Source organism: Trichogramma pretiosum, unplaced genomic scaffold, assembly GCF_000599845.2.
Source record: "Trichogramma pretiosum strain Unisexual culture from Peru unplaced genomic scaffold, Tpre_2.0 scaffold23, whole genome shotgun sequence".
Lineage (NCBI taxonomy): Eukaryota > Metazoa > Arthropoda > Insecta > Hymenoptera > Trichogrammatidae > Trichogramma > Trichogramma pretiosum.
In genome coordinates, this window is record NW_019641629.1 from 57,782 (window position 1) to 75,731 (window position 17,950).

The 17,950-nt window shown below is 38.8% G+C and overlaps 4 protein-coding genes across 4 annotated transcripts; 2 read left to right on the forward strand and 2 right to left on the reverse strand.

Annotated features, from left to right (window-relative positions):
- The first annotated feature begins 1,964 nt into the window (after positions 1–1,964).
- On the forward strand, positions 1,965–4,834 carry LOC106652893. Its single transcript, XM_014372062.2, has 2 exons — positions 1,965–2,855; positions 3,938–4,834. The coding sequence occupies exons 1-2, from the start codon at positions 2,117–2,119 to the stop codon at positions 4,453–4,455; spliced, it is 1,257 nt and encodes a 418-aa protein (XP_014227548.1). The 5' UTR covers positions 1,965–2,116; the 3' UTR covers positions 4,456–4,834.
- Positions 4,835–5,081: 247 nt separating this feature from the next.
- LOC106652904 (zinc finger protein 724-like) lies at positions 5,082–6,891 on the reverse strand. Its single transcript, XM_014372073.2, has 3 exons — positions 6,714–6,891; positions 6,539–6,644; positions 5,082–6,469 (listed from the first exon to the last, which is right to left on the reverse strand). Exons 1-3 carry the CDS (start codon positions 6,737–6,739, stop codon positions 5,453–5,455), a joined length of 1,149 nt encoding a protein of 382 aa, XP_014227559.1. The 5' UTR covers positions 6,740–6,891; the 3' UTR covers positions 5,082–5,452.
- A 4,742-nt stretch (positions 6,892–11,633) lies between these two features.
- On the forward strand, positions 11,634–14,111 carry LOC106652864 (tankyrase-1-like). The gene is made up of 2 exons (XM_014372022.2): positions 11,634–13,846; positions 13,929–14,111. Exon 1 carries the CDS (start codon positions 11,823–11,825, stop codon positions 13,830–13,832), a length of 2,010 nt encoding a protein of 669 aa, XP_014227508.2. The 5' UTR covers positions 11,634–11,822; the 3' UTR covers positions 13,833–13,846; positions 13,929–14,111.
- A 1,385-nt stretch (positions 14,112–15,496) lies between these two features.
- Positions 15,497–17,140, reverse strand: LOC106652845. The gene is made up of 3 exons (XM_014371999.2): positions 16,867–17,140; positions 16,203–16,747; positions 15,497–16,126 (listed from the first exon to the last, which is right to left on the reverse strand). Exons 1-3 carry the CDS (start codon positions 17,003–17,005, stop codon positions 15,524–15,526), a joined length of 1,287 nt encoding a protein of 428 aa, XP_014227485.1. The 5' UTR covers positions 17,006–17,140; the 3' UTR covers positions 15,497–15,523.
- Positions 17,141–17,950: the final 810 nt, after the last annotated feature.

Below are 17,950 nucleotides of genomic sequence, written 5' to 3' on the forward strand. Positions count from 1 at the left end.
GACGATACTTGTCGTGGTCCATGGCGACGTCCGCGAGCAGCCACTCGATCTCGTGCGGCTCGAAGATCTCGTGAAAGTTGGGGGGTGGCTCGTCGCGCCAGTGCTCGACGAACGGGTCGATCTGCTGGAGAAATTCGCGTCGCTCCTCGATCATCCTCCAGTTGGTCCTCGCGCGCAGAGTCCTCAAGAATTCGTACTTCGCTTGGTCGCGATCCCTGAACCGATCCCACAGAGCCGCCAGCAGTTGCAAATTTTCTTGGTACTTGCGTTCGGGGTCGTTGTTGGCGCCACCGCTTCCGTCGCTTTCCGCGTCGACTTCGTGCTCGTCCATGTGAACTATCTCGATGGACCGGTGGAAGGGTGCCATGTCTTTTTTACGACAAAAGTACTGGCTGGAATAATCGATCGGGGATCTTGGCTCTCTGTTGGGGCCGAGACGTCGCAACGTGTACTGGACACACACCGTACGATCTGTATCGAATGTAAACACGTGCGCGAAGCTAAATATCACTCGTAACGCGTATGTTGTCGTTTTCTGATTATATACACATTGATTATTTTTATGTGAATTTACGATTACCACGACGGTTCGTTTTTTTTTTTTCTAGTTGGCTGTTAATTTTTAACTATCAAAAAGGGCTTTGAGTAATCACAAGTTCAAATCGTGAGCTTATATTTCTTGAAACTGAGACGACGAAATGAATCCTGACTTTTTTTTTCCTTCCAAAAAGTTAGCGGGGAAATACTATAGACCAAGGACTTGACTCGCAGTGCATACTGACGTTCAGTTTTAGCAGCGTGTGGCACGTGGCTTCCGAATACCTCGATTCCAAATCGTGACACAGATCGCTTCCATGCGCGCAAATTACAATAGGTGGCCAATACACCTTCTTCTTGATATCCGGAAAAAAGCAAGTCGATATGAGAAATTTCACAACAACACGAGCAAGGAACTCGAGTGGATACTGAGCAATTTTTTTGGATTGGCAACGTTTGGTAACTTGGTACTTTTGATAAGCTGATCAATGAGCATACCGAGCACATGGTTTTTTGTCAGAGTAAATATCGAATATATCCATGACTTTGGCAGCAAAATTTTTGATCGACAAGCTGCTTTTTATACCACTGATATTGTTTAATAGTGGTTTCAATCGTTCCTTGTTCATGGATAAAATTTTCTAATTATTATCGTCGGACAAATCTCGTATGAATCTTAGCTCAAAAAGAAATAAATGAAAACTAACAAATTAAAACAGAAAGATGTAAAGTTTCTCTCGAAGATAAAATATATTGCGACCCTTGATACGTCGCATTTTTTTAGGCCACTTATATGAACCTTAAACTTTAACGATTTAACTGCGTGTCTCGAATGCGACGTCTATTGTCGACTCATCGAATCTATTTTGTAGCGAGGCTGGTCAACGTCTTAAGTGCTTTAAGTTAGAGTGATCGAATATTTTCCAAACTTTTGGAATCTTCGCTTCTGGCCCCTCAAAGTGTATATTAAAGGCCATAAAAGAAAAAACTGAAAAATAATATATAATCTATTTTACAATGGTTAACTGGTGAGCCATGAATGGAAAAACGAAGAATAAATGGGCTCCGATTATATAATACGTTCGACGCTTGTCCTCGACACCTTTTGTTCATTTTTTGTCTCGTAAATAAACTGCATCGATTGTCAAATAGAGTCCGACAAAGCATTAAAATCTCTCGGATTCGAAGCTTTACTTCTTCCTTACAATATAAACTTTGCCATACTTGCATAAATACATTTCGTCAATTACACGTCGAAGCTAGACCATAATTTTTCCGCCGGCACTCGTAAATTATCGTATCGATACAGCGTTATATTATGATTCGGTATCGGACGTGACTCGAAGTCTCGAGTCATCGTGCCACACGACGATCGTGCGTACAGCGTAATAATAAATAATATTGGTAAACACTCGCGTCTCGCTGTCTCTGTGCGGCGCGTGTATCGACGTCAGTCGCGAGCGTAGCGCGTATTATCACGAGCGTGCGCGCGGTGCAGCAGCCTCTCCATCGTCTGTGTTTGTGTCAACTATATCGTTACGATTGTCTTTTTTGTTTGTTCTGTTTAATTTCCGTAAAAATGAAGGGTTTTTACAAATTTTCGCTGCTCGTTCTCAGCGCTGGCTGCTGCTGCTTGCTGCACCTGCCCGCTTGCGCGCTGGCCAAGTGCCTCATGCAGTCGGGCAAGATCGGCGTCGACAACTTGGCCTCGAATCTCGTGCTCGGCCCGCTGGTCTACCAGTACGGGCCCGCGTCGGGCGCCGCCGAGTTCCGCTACCCGGAGACGGGCGACCGCTGCATCTATCGCCACGACGGGCCCTGGCTGCACTTCGCCTGTCCGGGCAGCTCCATCGACTACCACATCGGCTCCAAGTTTCTGCGCAGCGAGGCCAGCACGAGCTACCTCTACTACAAGGACAATCCGTACGGGCTGAGGATACACAATCACAGCTTCGACGACGTGCACTTTCAGAGCGACTGCTATCCGGTGTGCCGGCTGGCGCCCGAGCCCCTCATGATCGACGTGTCGCGCGGCCAGAGGCGCAACTTCTCCGTGGGCTACTACGTCAACGCCCTCGACTTTTTGGAGGTGCTGCGCGTGCGCAGGCATCTGGGCAACGACCTGTCGGTGGCCGCCACAGTGGTGCCCGCCCTGGCCGAGGCACCGCGACTGCCCCACCCGCCCAAGTTTCAGCGGGGCGCCATATTCGCCGAGACGAAGATTAAGTTTTCCGAAATTTATAGTCTCGATTATCAGAGAAAGATATTTAAGAACGTTTGGACGAACGATACAGTGATGGATCAATACTTAAATGAGAGTGAGTACGCAGTAAGAACTCATGAGCACCTTTAAGTAATAAATTAAAATAAGTAGAGTCACCTAACCAGTGATTGAAAGCACTTTTTAAAAGAAAATTATTAATTGATAACGACATTATTCATAAACGATGAAATTTTCATGCTATTCTTGGGTATTATTGTTAACTATTCGAATTGTTATCAGGTCCAGAATCGATATAGTTTAACGATAGGAATTAATTTACGAACGCATCGTTCGCTAAGCCGTAAAATATGGTCATTTTGTACATAATCGCTGAAGATCGTTAAAATTTGAAAGATCCATTGTATAAGAATGAGCAGCTCAAAACCTTTTATAACAGATTAATTACCTTTAAAACTGTCATTTATATGTTAAACAATTGCATTTCCAGGGAAAAATCAAGTTTTAATTAGAAAATTTCATTCTTTTTCAACTTTCATTTACTGGTGTGGCGAATAGTTCGCACTTGCCCAGTAAATGAAATACAAATATAAGCATATTTTGATTGGAGTTTTGAACCAATCCTCATCAATGAGGTCTTATAATGTTTGTCAAATGGTTCTTCTCTACTCAAATGAAACAAATTTTTAAAAAAGATCCCTGAAAAATCACCAAAACGTGTCCTATAACATGAAAAATCATAACATGACCATGAAATACTTTAATTATGTCATTTAACACGGGTGCCCTTATTTTAATCATGTCAATATGGCAATAAAGAGATTGTTTTGGATGATAAATTTATGTTTTAGTTTCTTATTCATTCACTGGTAAAGCACGTTTTTTTTTCATTTTCATAAACTTTTATGAATGAAAAACTCAATTGAAAATTCTGTAAAAGTTCTAATAGGTAGAAGAAAGTATGAACTTTGACAAGCTATTGGTTCGATTACCTAAAATTGACTAAAAACATGCATCCGAGCTGCTTAAAAGCAGAATTTTTTTAAACCTTTCAATCACTGGTCGAGTGACTCTATCTAAAAATTTTTCGCCTTGTCGATAAAAGTTTAAAAAAAATTTTAATCATACCTCGGAAATTATAGTACGCGTAATAATTACTTAATTTTTCTCCCTCCCCAGATAATCATTTAGTGATGACGCAGATGATAAGCGACGACGACCTGTACTACATGACCCAGCAGAAGGCGGCCTACTACTACGAGAACACGCTGCCCATGTGGCTGAGCATAGCCCGGGGCAATTGGCGCCTGATCTCGCGACTGATTCGCGAGCTGGCCGACTCGACGGATCGCGCGCTGCGCGTCAAGGTGACGCCCACCGGGGCGCTGCGCATGAACGGCAGCCGCCGCGGCGAGCCCGTGATGATGGGCCGCAGTCTGGCCAGCAGCGAGACCCTCGTGGTGCCCCAGACCGTGGACAAGTACGTGATCGATCCGCAGCTGCCCCAGCGCCGGGGCCTCGTCTATCGCGTGCTGAACGACCCGTGGCCGAGCGAGGACGTGATCGCCCGGGCCCACGAGGGCTGCGACCTCGTCGAGGAGTGCCAGCTGAGGCAGCCTCTGTTCAAGGATCGAGCCAGGGGCTACGTGATCTGCTGCCGAGTCGACATGGCCGACCTGGAGATTTTACCGGACTGATATGTGTGTGTGTTTGTGTGTTTGTGACGTGTGTTTAAACGCGGACCATTTCGTGTGTGTTTTTTTTTTAATCTTATTTTCGTGAAGTTTTAAACGATTGATTGATTGTAACGATTAAGCATTTGTTTCGATAAGTGCCACTGTGATGTACTAATATAATTTTTTATATTGTCGAGTTGTATTTTATGTATGAGTTTAAGTGCGTTATCGAGCACCAACGTGAATACAAACGACTTGGCGAGTTCTTTTTAGTATACAATAACGTCAGCACTCGACTCCTCCTTGATCCTTGAATTAAAGATGTCCTAGATATGTACACTGTGTCGTATATATGTATAAATAAACTAGACGACATTCGTTTGTCTACTTTAACACTGTACATAATCGGTATTGAGTATTTAACGAGCGTCATCTAAATCGTTCTGAAATGTTCTGAAAATTTGAATTTCAACGAGACAAAATACGATACATTGTATATCGTTTCTTTATTATTTTTTTTTACCCCTTTATAGGTAAAAGAAAACCTGCTGCTAATACCTTGGAAAGTTTAGAAATATTTTCTACTTCAAGGAACAATGATGGATAGGAGTTGAATAGGTATTTCATTATAACCACAAAAATTATAGTAGTTTGAAATGCTTTATTATTTTTAACAAAGTTAAATATTATATTACTGCCCCAGAGTTACTAGTGCGAAAATCGCTCTTGTCGCTTTGAGCACTTTCGGGCCGCTGGTTTGAACAAATATTTGTATGCAAAATTTTTTAAAATTGCGCTAGAGTATTTCATGCGAAATTCGAACAAATATCACGATCTTAAGATTTTTAACGAGTATGTACTGAATTTGTATGAGAATTTAGATTACCTTTCATTCTAAATGATTTTTGACTAATTTCACATTCAAAGAATTTGCTGCAAATATGTACTCCGATAACGTGAGTTTTAAGATTAACTTTTTATCCAAATGATTTGTAACAAATCTCGCATTCGAAGTTTCTTATTCTAAGAGTTTGCTACGATTATGTACTGAAGTTATGTGTCTACTAAGATTACCCTTTTCTGAAAAGGTTTTGTGACAAAAGTCACATTCAAAGGGTTTGCTAAGATAATGAACAGCATTTATGTGAGCATTGAGGATACCTTTACGGTAATATGATTTGTTGCAAATCTCACATTTGAAGGGTTCGCTCTGATCATGTACCGAATTGATGTGATTAATGAGGTGATCCTTGCGACTAAATGAATTTTGGCAAATTTCACATTCGAAGGGTTTTCTACGTACATGAACTGCATCTACGTGTATATTGAGATTACTCGTAGATGAAAATGATTTGAGACAAATCTTACATTTTAAAAATTCGCTACGAATATGTATGGCTTTTTTGTGATTTTTGAGGATTTGCAAATACTTAAATGATTGGTGACAAACGTCACATTCGAAGAATTTGCTTCGATCGTGTACTGCAATCATGTGAGATTTAAGGTTAATTTTTTGACTAAATGATTTACAACAAATCTCACATTTGAATGGTTTTTTGCCGGTATGAACTGTCATGTGACGTTTGAGATAACTTTGGTAATCAAATGATTTCTGACATATTGCACATTCATGTGATTTAATATTCTTACGTGTCGAATTAATACGTGTATTTAAAGATGATTTTTCTTGAGACGTGTTTTGACACAAAATATCCTTATCAAATTTTCTTTCTTTTTCAAATACATTCACCTCCTCGAATTCGCCAAGATTTAATCGAGACTTCTCTCGAAATTGATATGTATCATCGTAATCGGCTTCTTCTTCAATTAAAATCGTAGAACTTTTTTCACCCAAGGAACTGGTTTGAGCTTGGTTTTCTGTTTTTACAGCAGCTAGACAGCTCTGATGTTCGGTTTTACAGATGCTTGTCGATAAAGACTTCAGTTCAGGTTTAAAATCTTTGCACTCATACTCTATGAATGTTTCTTCACCTAAATTTTCATGCAACGCCGTAGCCTCGTTGATATTACTTGTCTAAAATTAAAATAATGCAATATTTTTAACGGTGGCAGAGGATAATTAAATTGAATTTACCAAACTTACTGATGATTCATGAAACGACAAATTTTCAGCTTCGCAAGAGTCCACAGAATCGAAATTATCATCCTCATTTGCATCGTACCAAGTATCATTCGTTTCTTGCTTAACCCTGAAGTATGATTAAGTGTAATCGAGTGATCGTTTGAAAAAATATCACGGCACGAGTAAAAAAAAATACCTTATTGTCTCCTCTCTGCTTTCCATCACTCGCTTAATTTTATAAATGTAATCACTTTAAATTTTCACGTTGTGCATTGGAAAAATATTCGAGGTTATATATGCCTCGAGTGTGCCAACACTGTACCTCGATTTCATCGATTTGTAAACAACTTGCTTGCAGCAGGAATTTAGCTCCACACCAGCGACTGTAATACGCGATACTGGTACGTTCCCCCTCTGCCGTCGATCGGTCGTACACAGTAATTTAGCGCAATACTCGCGTGTCATTGGAACTATACACCGAAATCGTAATGAGAATGTCATTAATGTAGGCGCAAAATTTACTTAAACATATGTGAAATAAGTATATGTAGAAAAACATTCGAACAAAAGAGAAATAATTTACTTTTCAAGTAAATTAGTTCTCGAGTCTATTATAGAGCATCTGCGGGCAGAAAGAAAAAATTTGAGATAATAGACGTTCAAGTAAGAACATCTTTCATCGTTATTTCTACTCTAGTAAGAGAAGGAAAGATCCCTACCATTCTGAAGGGACCTCAGCATTCACAAATGTACTGGACTATCGTGAGTACACTACGGTCTACATGGAAAGTTAAAAAAACACATGGCCAGAAGCAAGACGATTAGAAAGCGTCTATGACGGTTAGAAGCGGTAGCTAGTGGGCATTGTAATGTGAGCGGAAACGGGACAAAACATATGTATGCGACTAGACGATCAGTATTTAAAATGGAAAGGCGTCTTTCGTGCCGCATGCACAATCTATATTATGTACAAGTCTGGCACATAATCATCTATCGGGCATACCATTCGAGAGCTAAAACTCGTAAAACTCAACAATTTTCTTGTTCGAAGCGTATTTGATGTGCGTGAACTTTATTAATTAATTTATTTATTTTTGCGATCTTCTTTACCTGGAGCATGGATTTCGCTCTATTTTTTTCAACCAGAGAATTATGAACTCGATATGCGATAAAAAAATAAGTATAGGACGGTAAAATTTCATCCGGACGTAAGATGAAGACAATGAACTTTTAAATTTCTCCGTCATCGTGTGCAAGACGGGAGTTGTTGGTAATGTCGATCACCTCTGCGTTATCGGCGAATAGCTGTAGCCGGCTCATGATGTAGCAACGTAACATGTATTATTTCGCTGCTAAATAAGATAGCTTACTGCTTAATTTTAAATAAATTTTCTTGATGCTTGTCTACCCTACCAGCATGTTTTCAAAGAAATTATTTTTATTAACTCCAAAAAATTCAGTATAATCATGCAAATATCGTGTGGAATAGTTAAAATTTCAAATATTACGTTTACAATTGTTGTACACTTCAACTCGCGTAAAAATCAATCGTGTACTATCCTTGTTTATACAAACTATACCGTGTTATATTTTCTTGATGATCGCTTAACCAACCTGCGTTACTCGCTTTGCTCGTGATGCAAATTAAAGTCAGCTTACACCGCTAGGTGGTGAGTACCATTATTTATAAATCTGCAAGTGGCAAAGTCAAAAAATTGTATAAGACGAAGCAGTGTTATTTCCTTGGTATATTCAGAAATTCTTTTTTTAATCTGAGACCACCGTTCTTGAGCTCGAACACTCGTAGGACTTTGACATTTTGGCAATCGTATGTTTTTTTAAATTTGTGCCAAAGTGTCGAGTCTCCAGCTTCGTTGCGCCGGAAAAAACACGCAGCTCGCACTCACAGCTTAAATTTTTGATATTTTTCGAAAAAAACACTCCGTTTTTCTATTAGCGTCGTCAAAATGGTCTGTGATTTATGACAGAGTCTTAGTCCGTCATTTAAACTCAGACTCCTACGTAGAAAATCGATTTTTCGTACTCAACGAACGAATCAGGAAAAAAAGGCCAAAAAAATACAAGTTTTTTTCCGAGACACACCGTTTTCGAGTTTAAGATTTTGGGAATCGTATTTTTTTTCAAATTTGTGCCCAAGTGTCGAGTCTTCAGCTTCGTTGCGTTGGAAAAAGTGTAACTTGCTCTCGAAGCTGTAATTTTCGTTATTTTTTGAAAAAAATATTCCATTTTTCATTAGTAACTACTTATGTTAGCTTATTCGATGATTGTCCGAATTCGAGGTTGTTCACAAGGAGAGCTTCATGGGTATTTTTTGTCGTATCGCTCATACTTTATCAAACCTTTTTGTTTTGCCATTACGCCGAGATAGAATTAAAGTTCATGCATTCGACATGTCGCCATTCTAACCCCGCTCGATGCATCAGAAGCAATGCACACGCGCTCGCTTTGTTTGTTTACATTTTTGAGCGCATCGATACTTTTGTTGTCATTCGTCAAAACAACTGCCGAGCGTGGATCCTCGCAGGACCTTTCATTTATAGATTTTAGCGTTTTACTTCGTCGATTATCTCGCTTATTATTGAAAATAGAAAAAAATTCCAAAGAAACTTTCGACTCAGAATTTTCTCAGCTACATGGCTATGAAGCGGTGGAAGGTACTTTCCGATCACCCTGTATGTATGACTGTATTATTTCATTTCTATAGTACATGTTATATTAATAAAAACCGCTGCAAATTCATTTGGAAAGAGCTTTATCCTATAAGAAAAAAACTATGTAAAAAATTTAAAAAGTTATTTTATGCATTTATGGCAAATAAGTTATTCCGGCTTCAAAAGTACCACGATCGATTATAAATCCAATTGAATCTGATACTCTTAAATGTCATGTTTTCGAGATTTTGCTGTGCACATTTGAGAACTTAATGTAGTTTACAAATATGTAAACGAAATTGTTCTACAATGCCTGGTTCAAATTATGTTTTCAAGCCTATTAAAGCAAAGATCTTCCTCTAGCAGGAAGCAAAACTAGATCGATAAGATACTTGCTTGATAGGTAGGTATACAATACAAACGTCATGAAATTTATCGCATTTAAAAAATCACGAAATTTTAAACGGGGAAAATTAATATTTTTAATTTTGTATGGATTATATGAATTTAAGAAGGAAGTTTAAACATTAACTTATATTAATTTTCTCAGCTGAAAAATTCGTGATCTTTCAAATGAAATCGATTGCTTGACGTTTGTATCGCGTTGCAATTGTTCAGAAAATTGTTCAGTCAACATAACCAATTTCAACGTTTCAACTTTGTAGCAAACTGTTGCTCGGTTTGTTGTTGTAAACTGCTGAAAAGTTTCAATTTCGTAATGGAGAATTACAATAGAAGTAAGTAATTAATAAATACATATGTTAATTAAATATAATATAATTGGGGTAATGTGTGCGTGGTAATTTTTTTTATTATTATTTTCAAATTGGCGATTCGTGCTTTTTTATATTAAGGTGACTCGTCAGCAACCGCTCGCACTATTTGAAATTAATGATTTTACGCACATTTTGTTGAATAATTACTCATAAGTTAGTTCGGTAGTGACTTGATGCATAAAATATTCGTTTTTGGTTAAGATTTTTCGTTGAATAAAAAGGTTATGTCGTAAAATGTATGAAATTATGATGGCCTACTATAAGAGCCCATGTTAAATTTACTATTTTAAACGGCTTCGTTCTCAAAAATTAGTAATTACTATATTTAATTTTGTATTAATATTTACAGTACATCAAACAGAGTGGGAAGTTATTTTTCAATTCCGGCTACGCGAAGACGACAACAACGGCCTTTGGATAGACGAGTTCGACCTGCCGTCGATCAGTCTTCACGGCAGGTGAATGTATACGTGCAAATATACAGTAAGTATAAAACGAAGCCTCCTAGCAGCAAGATATGAAATAAATTTAATATTAATAATTTTGTAACTTTTTTTCAAATACCAACGCATTCGCTGTGGAGTTCTTCCAGAATAATTTTCTGGAACTTTACGAGAATTTGGAGGCCCTGTTAATTTCGTTCGACGACGTACACTTGTAAGTATCGGAAAAAAAATGAATTGACATTTGGATCCAAATTTCAATAATAAATTTTTTTTTCAGCAAACGTCTCATATAATTTAACATTATTTGTAACAAATATATTTTTTACTGTAGCATAAAGTTAAAGCAAAAAAAATCAAAAGGTAGAAGCTCATTCGATATGAAATAGGTGAATTTCGATGGGTTTTAAACATGGTGTTCATTAGCATACCTATTTGTACATGTCTTGTGTGTTCAGTGCCATGTATATTTTCATTTTATTACAAAAAATTAATTAATTTATATTTAATATATCGTTGAAAGTATTCTCAGACATGTGCCAGTAGTTTTAAAATTCATGATGCTAGAATGAGTATTTGAAAGGTACATTATGATCATTATTTAGTGAGGCGGAATAAAAAATTTTGTATCAAAGCGGTAATCACACCAAGTGATATTAGAAGGAACTTTGATAACATGAGAAAACTGAGAACGAATCATTCATTAATACGCTGAAAATGTTCACTAACAGCCTACGAACTCTGACTTATGCTTGTACCAAAATTTTCACTTTATCACTTGCAGATTTACAACTGTTGAGGTATTCGCCATCTAGCAGCGAAAGCTCAATAAAATAGTACGAGAAAAAGAATGAGTGGCTGTAACGGAGTAACGATGAAAATTAAAATTTTTTGATTTTCATCGTTACTTTGAGAAAAATCTTTTGGGAAAAATCTTTTTAAAAATTTTACAATTTTTTCTTAATTCTCAAGCATGCACAAAGTTTTGACAATTATTAATGTGTGAATTTATTGCATCGCGGCTCAATTAGTACATAATAAAAAAAAAGAAAGAAAATTGACGTTCGTTGCATGGAAATCAGTCGCATTGATCACTCGAGTGTCGTGTCTGGCACAAAATATATATTCAATTCGAAAATAATGCCGAGTCGAAAAGCCGAGTGTCGTTTTGTTTACACTATCGCACGGGCGCGCTCGGCTCGAGAATGCGATGTTTGGGCGAGGATCGCGCGCGTGGTTATTGTATACCAGTGTCGAATCGCGAACCGAGTCGTTGTCACGACGCCGAAGCGATAGTTGCAAAGAAATTACTTTGCATTTAACGCAGCGAGTAATTATCGTGTGAAAAATTGATAAAAAATAGGTTGTACCGTGAGCGACTGTTGGTGTTTGTTTGTACTTGTGTGTGCGCAAAATGTCGTTAATGCACACCATCGAGTACCTCGACTTAGTGCATCAAAGCGACGATGAAAAGCGCAAAATGTCGTTAATGCACACCATCGAGTGCCTCGACTTAGTGCATCAAAGCGACGATGAAAAGCGCATAAGATTAGACTCAATACTGAAGAGTAAGCGTGAAAATGCCAATTATCTTAACCAAGCGAAATTGCAAGTACTGCGTGAAAAGGTCAACTGGGAGACGGAAGCGGAGCGACGTGCTTTTCTCCGTAGTCTTGACTTTTTGATCAGAGATCGGGCGGGTCAACTCCCGAATTTCAAGGACATCTTCAGTCGCGAAGAAATGGATCTTCTTCTCTCGGACGCCCTGAAACCCGACGACTTTCACAATTACGGTTTGGGATCGCGATTTATCAGCTGCGTGCTCGAGGCCGGCTACAAGGACGAGCCCGATCTGGACGAAGCGGGCAAGCCGGTGCTGCGACGCACGACGCCGGTGCATCGCGCACGAAGTCGCGACGTCTTCGGCTGGGAAACGACGATCCGTAAGCTCTTTAAGATATACGACAGGTTCGACGCGAACTACCGGGACGAGTCCGGCTTGACGCACTTTCACGTCGCCTGCGAGCTTGGCCTCCGCGACATCGTGTCGAAATACCTGGACCAAGGACAGGATCCCGATTGCCTGTCTGGAAAATCTGACTCGGTCGATCCGCCGCTACACTTGGCTCTGGCCAATAACGAGCGCAACGTCGTCTCGTTGCTGCTGAGACACGGCGCGGATCCGAACTCGATCAACGAGGCCGGAGAGACGCCTCTGCACGTCATTTGCCGGAGACGATACGACGACGACGACGACGAGCTCCTGAAGATATTCTTCGGGACGAAGGCGAAGCTCGACGTCCGAGACAAGCGAGGGGACACACCGTTGCACCTGGCACTCGTGAACTACAGACTGAAGTTGGTCGAGCTGCTGCTGAGACGGGGCGCCGATCCGAACGTGCCCAACGAGGAGGGATCGACTCCTCTGCACGTCATCTGCAAGAGTCATCGCTTTCATCACTTCATGGAGACGTTGTTCGACGTCTGCGACGAGGTCCGTCGGCCGTTGTGGGTCAACGCTCGGGACGAGTCGGGCCGGACGCCGCTGCACTTGGCTCTGGACGGGGGCGCCGAGGACAAGGTCGAATTGCTGCTGAGGAGAGGACGAGCCGATCCGAACTCGGCCGACGACGACGGATCGACGCCTCTGCACGTCATCTGCACGAGGGGCGACGCCGACTACTTCGCGGAGCTGTTCTTCAGGATCAACGACGAATTGGGACAACGGGTGCGGATCGACTCGGTGGACGGACTCGGCAGGACGCCGCTACAATTGGCCGTGGCGAAGATCTTTCCGGGACTGGTCGAGATTCTATTGGATCGCGGCGTGGATCTGTCCAAATTCGTTTTTCCCACCGAGCGTCAATTCGAAGAGTCTCTGGAGACGTTCGAGGACAAGGAGAAGACGGATATCAAATTCGAAATAGCGTCGGACATGCTAGAGGTCTTGGAGTGCCTCGAAAAAAATGGATACGAGCTGACGCGAAGCGACGCCCTGACGCTCATCAAATTCTTCGTCGAGCACGGACTGTTCGAGATCTCGTCGGACCTCGAGGAGCGTTGGTACGACGCCAAGAGGTTCGCGAAAAAGGCCAAGAAGATCGCGGTGAGATCGAACTTGTCGCTGTACGACCTCGTCCGACTGCGGCCCAAGGAGGCGACGAGACTGCTCACCGTCAGCAGGTACTGCGAGCTCGCCTACTCGGACGAGCTGCGCGAGCTCCGGCCCGAGAGATGTCGCGAGGCCTGCATGACGCGACTGAGCGAGAAGATGTGGAGAGGATTTTTCCGCCGTTGGACGCCGGAATTTTTATTCGCGCTCGCGCGCCGCCGCCTGCCGATACCGTGCTGCGACCTCATCTTCGATCGGCTGACGATGGAGGATTGGTTGAGATTGTGCCTGGCGGCCGAAGAGAAGAGCTGAATCTCGCGATGAAGGTAATTTTGATTTTTTTTTTCGGACCGGAATTAAAAATTTCTTTCGAGTTTTTTAATTAACCTTCTCTCGTTAATTTTTCAGGCGACGAAATTGAGGAACTGTAAAGACTCATCTTTGTTATTGATCTTGAAATATTTTTGTTAACGCGCAAGATTTTTATTACCTGTAAATTTTTAATTTTCGACATGTAGAGTTTGTACGGTGCTAAAAAATAAAATTTTATGAAATAAATCGTATACTCGATGTTTCAAAACTACAGCAATAGATCGGATTCGGATGTTTATTTAAAAGATAAAAACTTCATCCAGCTTATCATTACGTTCAGGATAATGCAAACTATATGATTCAAAATTTTTCATTTTCAGTTCTGTCATCATTCTATTGATGATAAAAAAATTAAATAAAAAATGTACGACCTTTGCATTTACGATTTTTTACGAACTATCGAAATGCGATCTCGACAGCTCAAAAATTGAGAAATTCATTTGTTTTTCGTCGCATAATTGGCACTAGTTAAAAACTTTGAGAGCAAAGGTAATGAGCAATCGAAAGCATCGCCAGTGCTCGTAATTTTACCGATACGATACGAGTGTTTCGTAGTTCGAGGAAACTTTATGTATCGTTGGTTTTGTTTACCGTGTGACGACGGTTCAACGAGAAAGGAAAGTGCCCCCAAGATATCTTCGAAATAGAAGGCGTATGAATGAGAGCTTGGCATACTTACCTGCGTGTTTCAAGGTACGAGACCTGAAATTTCTTTGGCGCTTTTGAGCACTAAAATCATTTTCATAAGGCTAAAAGCAGATTTTTTTTAAACATTTTGATTGTGATCTGACCTCACGATAACATGTCTAAAACGATAATACTACTTTGAGTTTCACCGCTAGAAAGGTTTCTTTTGTCATAAACCTTTTTCCATATACCTGCAAGTTTAAAAGTAAAAATAAATGTATATATGAAAGTCAAAGCAAATTAGTCGAATAAGATTTCTTCGTTATCATTATCTTCATTAAATATTATTTTTCTTACTAAATATGATGATAGCGAATCATACAACAAAATACTTATTACCTGGCGCAGAGGCTACCGATTGTGACCGAAGCAGTTTCTCCAGGACTAGGTCCATCAATTATACTTAGGTTGGGTTGATCTCTGTGTATATACCTAACGTGAATATCTCAAGCGTAAAATTTTGAGTCAGAATCAAAATTATTCACCAGTGGGTCAGAATTGAGTTTTCCATTTTATCAATTATTTTGATGGAAAAAATTTAATAATTTTGATAAAAAAAAGATTTTGATATAATCATAATATTTATCAATTTTCAAAAAAATCCTAATTGAAGCTATAGATGACTCGACGAAATGGAGTACTGACGATGAACACATACTACTGATTTTTAACTACGACCTTGAGCACGCCCAGTTTTACACTATAAATCGATACTTTGAGGATGACATTGGATGTAGAATGAAAATGAAAATTTCCTGTAAAAATTTTGAATGATAATTTTGAATAGAAAGTTTTAATAATAAATTTTAATAAAATTTATGATACATATTCACAAATCATTTTGAATGATTTATTTTCATTAAGTTGAATATTTTCTCAGTAACACAAATACATAAATAAGATATTCTTTAACATCGAAAAAATTTTTAATGTTTTCTTTCTAATTATCTATTCAGATCAATGTACGATTCATCGAGTTTCCATATCCTAAGAACTAATTTGTGAATTCTAATAGGACGACTTTTTTTCAAATGCTCCTTCAACAAATTCAAATCAATTTCTTTCTCTCTCAAGCTGAGTGATTTCAGGTTCTTTGCCGTGTAAAGCCAATCGAACAAATGCTGCATTTCCAAATCGAAGCATCCGCTGATATGAAACTCTTCTAGATCGGGGAAAAATTTCAAGGTGCTCCCTGTCCAATGGTGGATGCTCACCAAACGAAGAGTTTTCAATTTACCTAGTTCGGACAAACGACCGATCTGAGCCTCGGATGTGTCTACGTGAATCAATGTGATCCACTCCAACGAGGAATAATTTTTCAATATAAAATCCATATTCTCATTGGTCAAGAGGCCACTCTCGAGTAGTAATTTTTTCAATTGTGGATCTGTCGGAAGAAAACTGTAGTCGCAAACTGCACCCGTATCGTACATTCTGACATTGAAATGAAGCTCCCGTGCAGTAGTGTAAAATGGTGTTGCTTTTTTCAATTTAAAATCGAACTTGTACAACCCCAAATCATCCAGTTGTGGAAATTGATTCAAATGCTGAAAAAATAAAAGTAACACAAATCATGAAATGAGAAACTTTTTTGATTGTCGTTGAATTAATTCATGTGATTACCTTGATCAATGACTCGGCATCAATGGGTTTTTCAATGCTATATAGACAAGCTATTTGTAATACCCTCAATGTTTTTGGTAAAGATCTTAATGTGGGCAACAAAAGTGAATGCTCTTTTTCAGTTTTTATCGACCAATGAAATTCTTTTAAATTATCAGCGTACGGTATCAAATGGCTGATATGTGCAATTTCGATACGATTACCGTAAGGTTCAATATCGATTTCTTCTAAATTACGGATATTTGCTTTGAACAATTTTTGCACCAAGTTTCGTGAAATTCGAACGTCGTACTCAATACTTTTCAACCTATTATTTTCAGATTCACTCAGTATTTCGAAAATTTGATTCAGGAATTTTGTGAACTCTTTTTTGGTAATCGAGGGAAAACCCTCCGTGTACAAAAAAACATGAGGTATGTACTTCAAATAGGGAAATATTTTTTTTACATTATCCGTGGTTTTTTGTTGCTTTGTGAAGTTGAAAAATTGCATTTTCGAAACATTTTTCCATGCCTCGTGAGAGAGTTGCTCCCATTGACGACAAACTGAAAAACATTAATTTTACAGTTATGATTGTAACAATTGTTAGTTATGCATATTCACATTTATAATAATAAAAATTACAAGACACTAAAATGAGAATAGTACATAACTGATATTTTACCTTGCGCTATGTTTAGAAGATCACTTGGTTCTAAATAGCTAAATATACCCAATAATGAATATTCATCTAATTCGTCAATTGTACAATTACTTGTACTTTGTTGACATTCTTCTTTTGCGGTATGCTCCATATTTCTCATTAATTTATAAAAAACACTCACACTATATACTTTAATTATAATTTAACCAAGAAATAACTGTTTTGTACAAATGCATCCCACCAAGTCGAGATCAAAAACGTATTAGTCGAACTTTTCTCGGACACGTGAGCACGGGTGTTTATCAACAATTGAGAGTAAATTTTGATTCTTAACAGCTGATTCCCCACTATCCGATGTCGAGCCGCATGAGAATCAGAATTCAAAAAATCGGCTCCAACCGAAATGCGGGAAATTTAAATAATGAAAAAAATTTTTAAAAGGTATATGAAAAACTTTTTAATCTTTTTGATAGTGAGTTTGGATTTCGTAGAGAATAAAGACGAGGAAATACACATTCGCTATTTTTTCTAGATGTATTTTACGGCTTATTTTGGCAGAATGAAAATTTAGAAATTTTGCTTCAAGTGCTTTGTAATAGACATCGCGCATGTGAGGCTTTTCACTCCAAGTGTTCTAGCGGGTTCTCTATAATTTCCCTATTTCTGGATCGATTTTCATTATTAAAAAATAGTGATGTAAGAATACTGATATTAATATAAAACTTAAGATAATAATATAAATAATAGGGGTATCAAAAGGTTAAATGTTTCTGCAATCGCGAACAATTGCATAAATGAACTGAACTTGACGCAATGTCGTTGATCTAAACTGAACGTTGTTGTCGTTGATGTCTACATTCGAAATTACTCGATTATTCGAATGATTTTTCAAAGAAATAAAAATTCGGAAATTTAAAAATGCTTTAAAATTATATTTAAGATCATATCATTTTTAAACTTACATAATGAATGAGCTGAAAAAACTCAGTGCCTGCGTTTGAAATTCCAAAATGTATGATAAATTCTGGGCTTGCTGTGGCTGCTTCTTGAATATAAAATATAAAGTATAATATAATATAAAATAGAAACAATCTGCGACGTAGCT

What these genes read in the sequence shown, in the direction of transcription:
- LOC106652893 (XM_014372062.2), top strand. Translation starts at nt 2,117, where the DNA reads ATGAAGGGTTTTTACAAATTTTCGCTGCTCGTTCTCAGCGCTGGCTGC. An exon ending in GGATCAATACTTAAATGAGA is followed by an intron (nt 2,856 to 3,937) that starts GTGAGTACGCAG and finishes CTCCCTCCCCAG; the next exon opens with ATAATCATTTAGTGATGACG.
- LOC106652904 (XM_014372073.2), bottom strand. Translation starts at nt 6,739, where the DNA reads ATGGAAAGCAGAGAGGAGACAATAAG. An exon ending in AGCAGAGAGGAGACAATAAG is followed by an intron (nt 6,645 to 6,713) that starts GTATTTTTTTTT and finishes ATCATACTTCAG; the next exon opens with GGTTAAGCAAGAAACGAATG. An exon ending in TGTCGTTTCATGAATCATCA is followed by an intron (nt 6,470 to 6,538) that starts GTAAGTTTGGTA and finishes TTTTAATTTTAG; the next exon opens with ACAAGTAATATCAACGAGGC.
- LOC106652864 (XM_014372022.2), top strand. Translation starts at nt 11,823, where the DNA reads ATGTCGTTAATGCACACCATCGAGTACCTCGACTTAGTGCATCAAAGC.
- LOC106652845 (XM_014371999.2), bottom strand. Translation starts at nt 17,005, where the DNA reads ATGAGAAATATGGAGCATACCGCAAAAGAAGAATGTCAACAAAGTACA. An exon ending in TCTTCTAAACATAGCGCAAG is followed by an intron (nt 16,748 to 16,866) that starts GTAAAATATCAG and finishes AATGTTTTTCAG; the next exon opens with TTTGTCGTCAATGGGAGCAA. An exon ending in ATGCCGAGTCATTGATCAAG is followed by an intron (nt 16,127 to 16,202) that starts GTAATCACATGA and finishes TTATTTTTTCAG; the next exon opens with CATTTGAATCAATTTCCACA.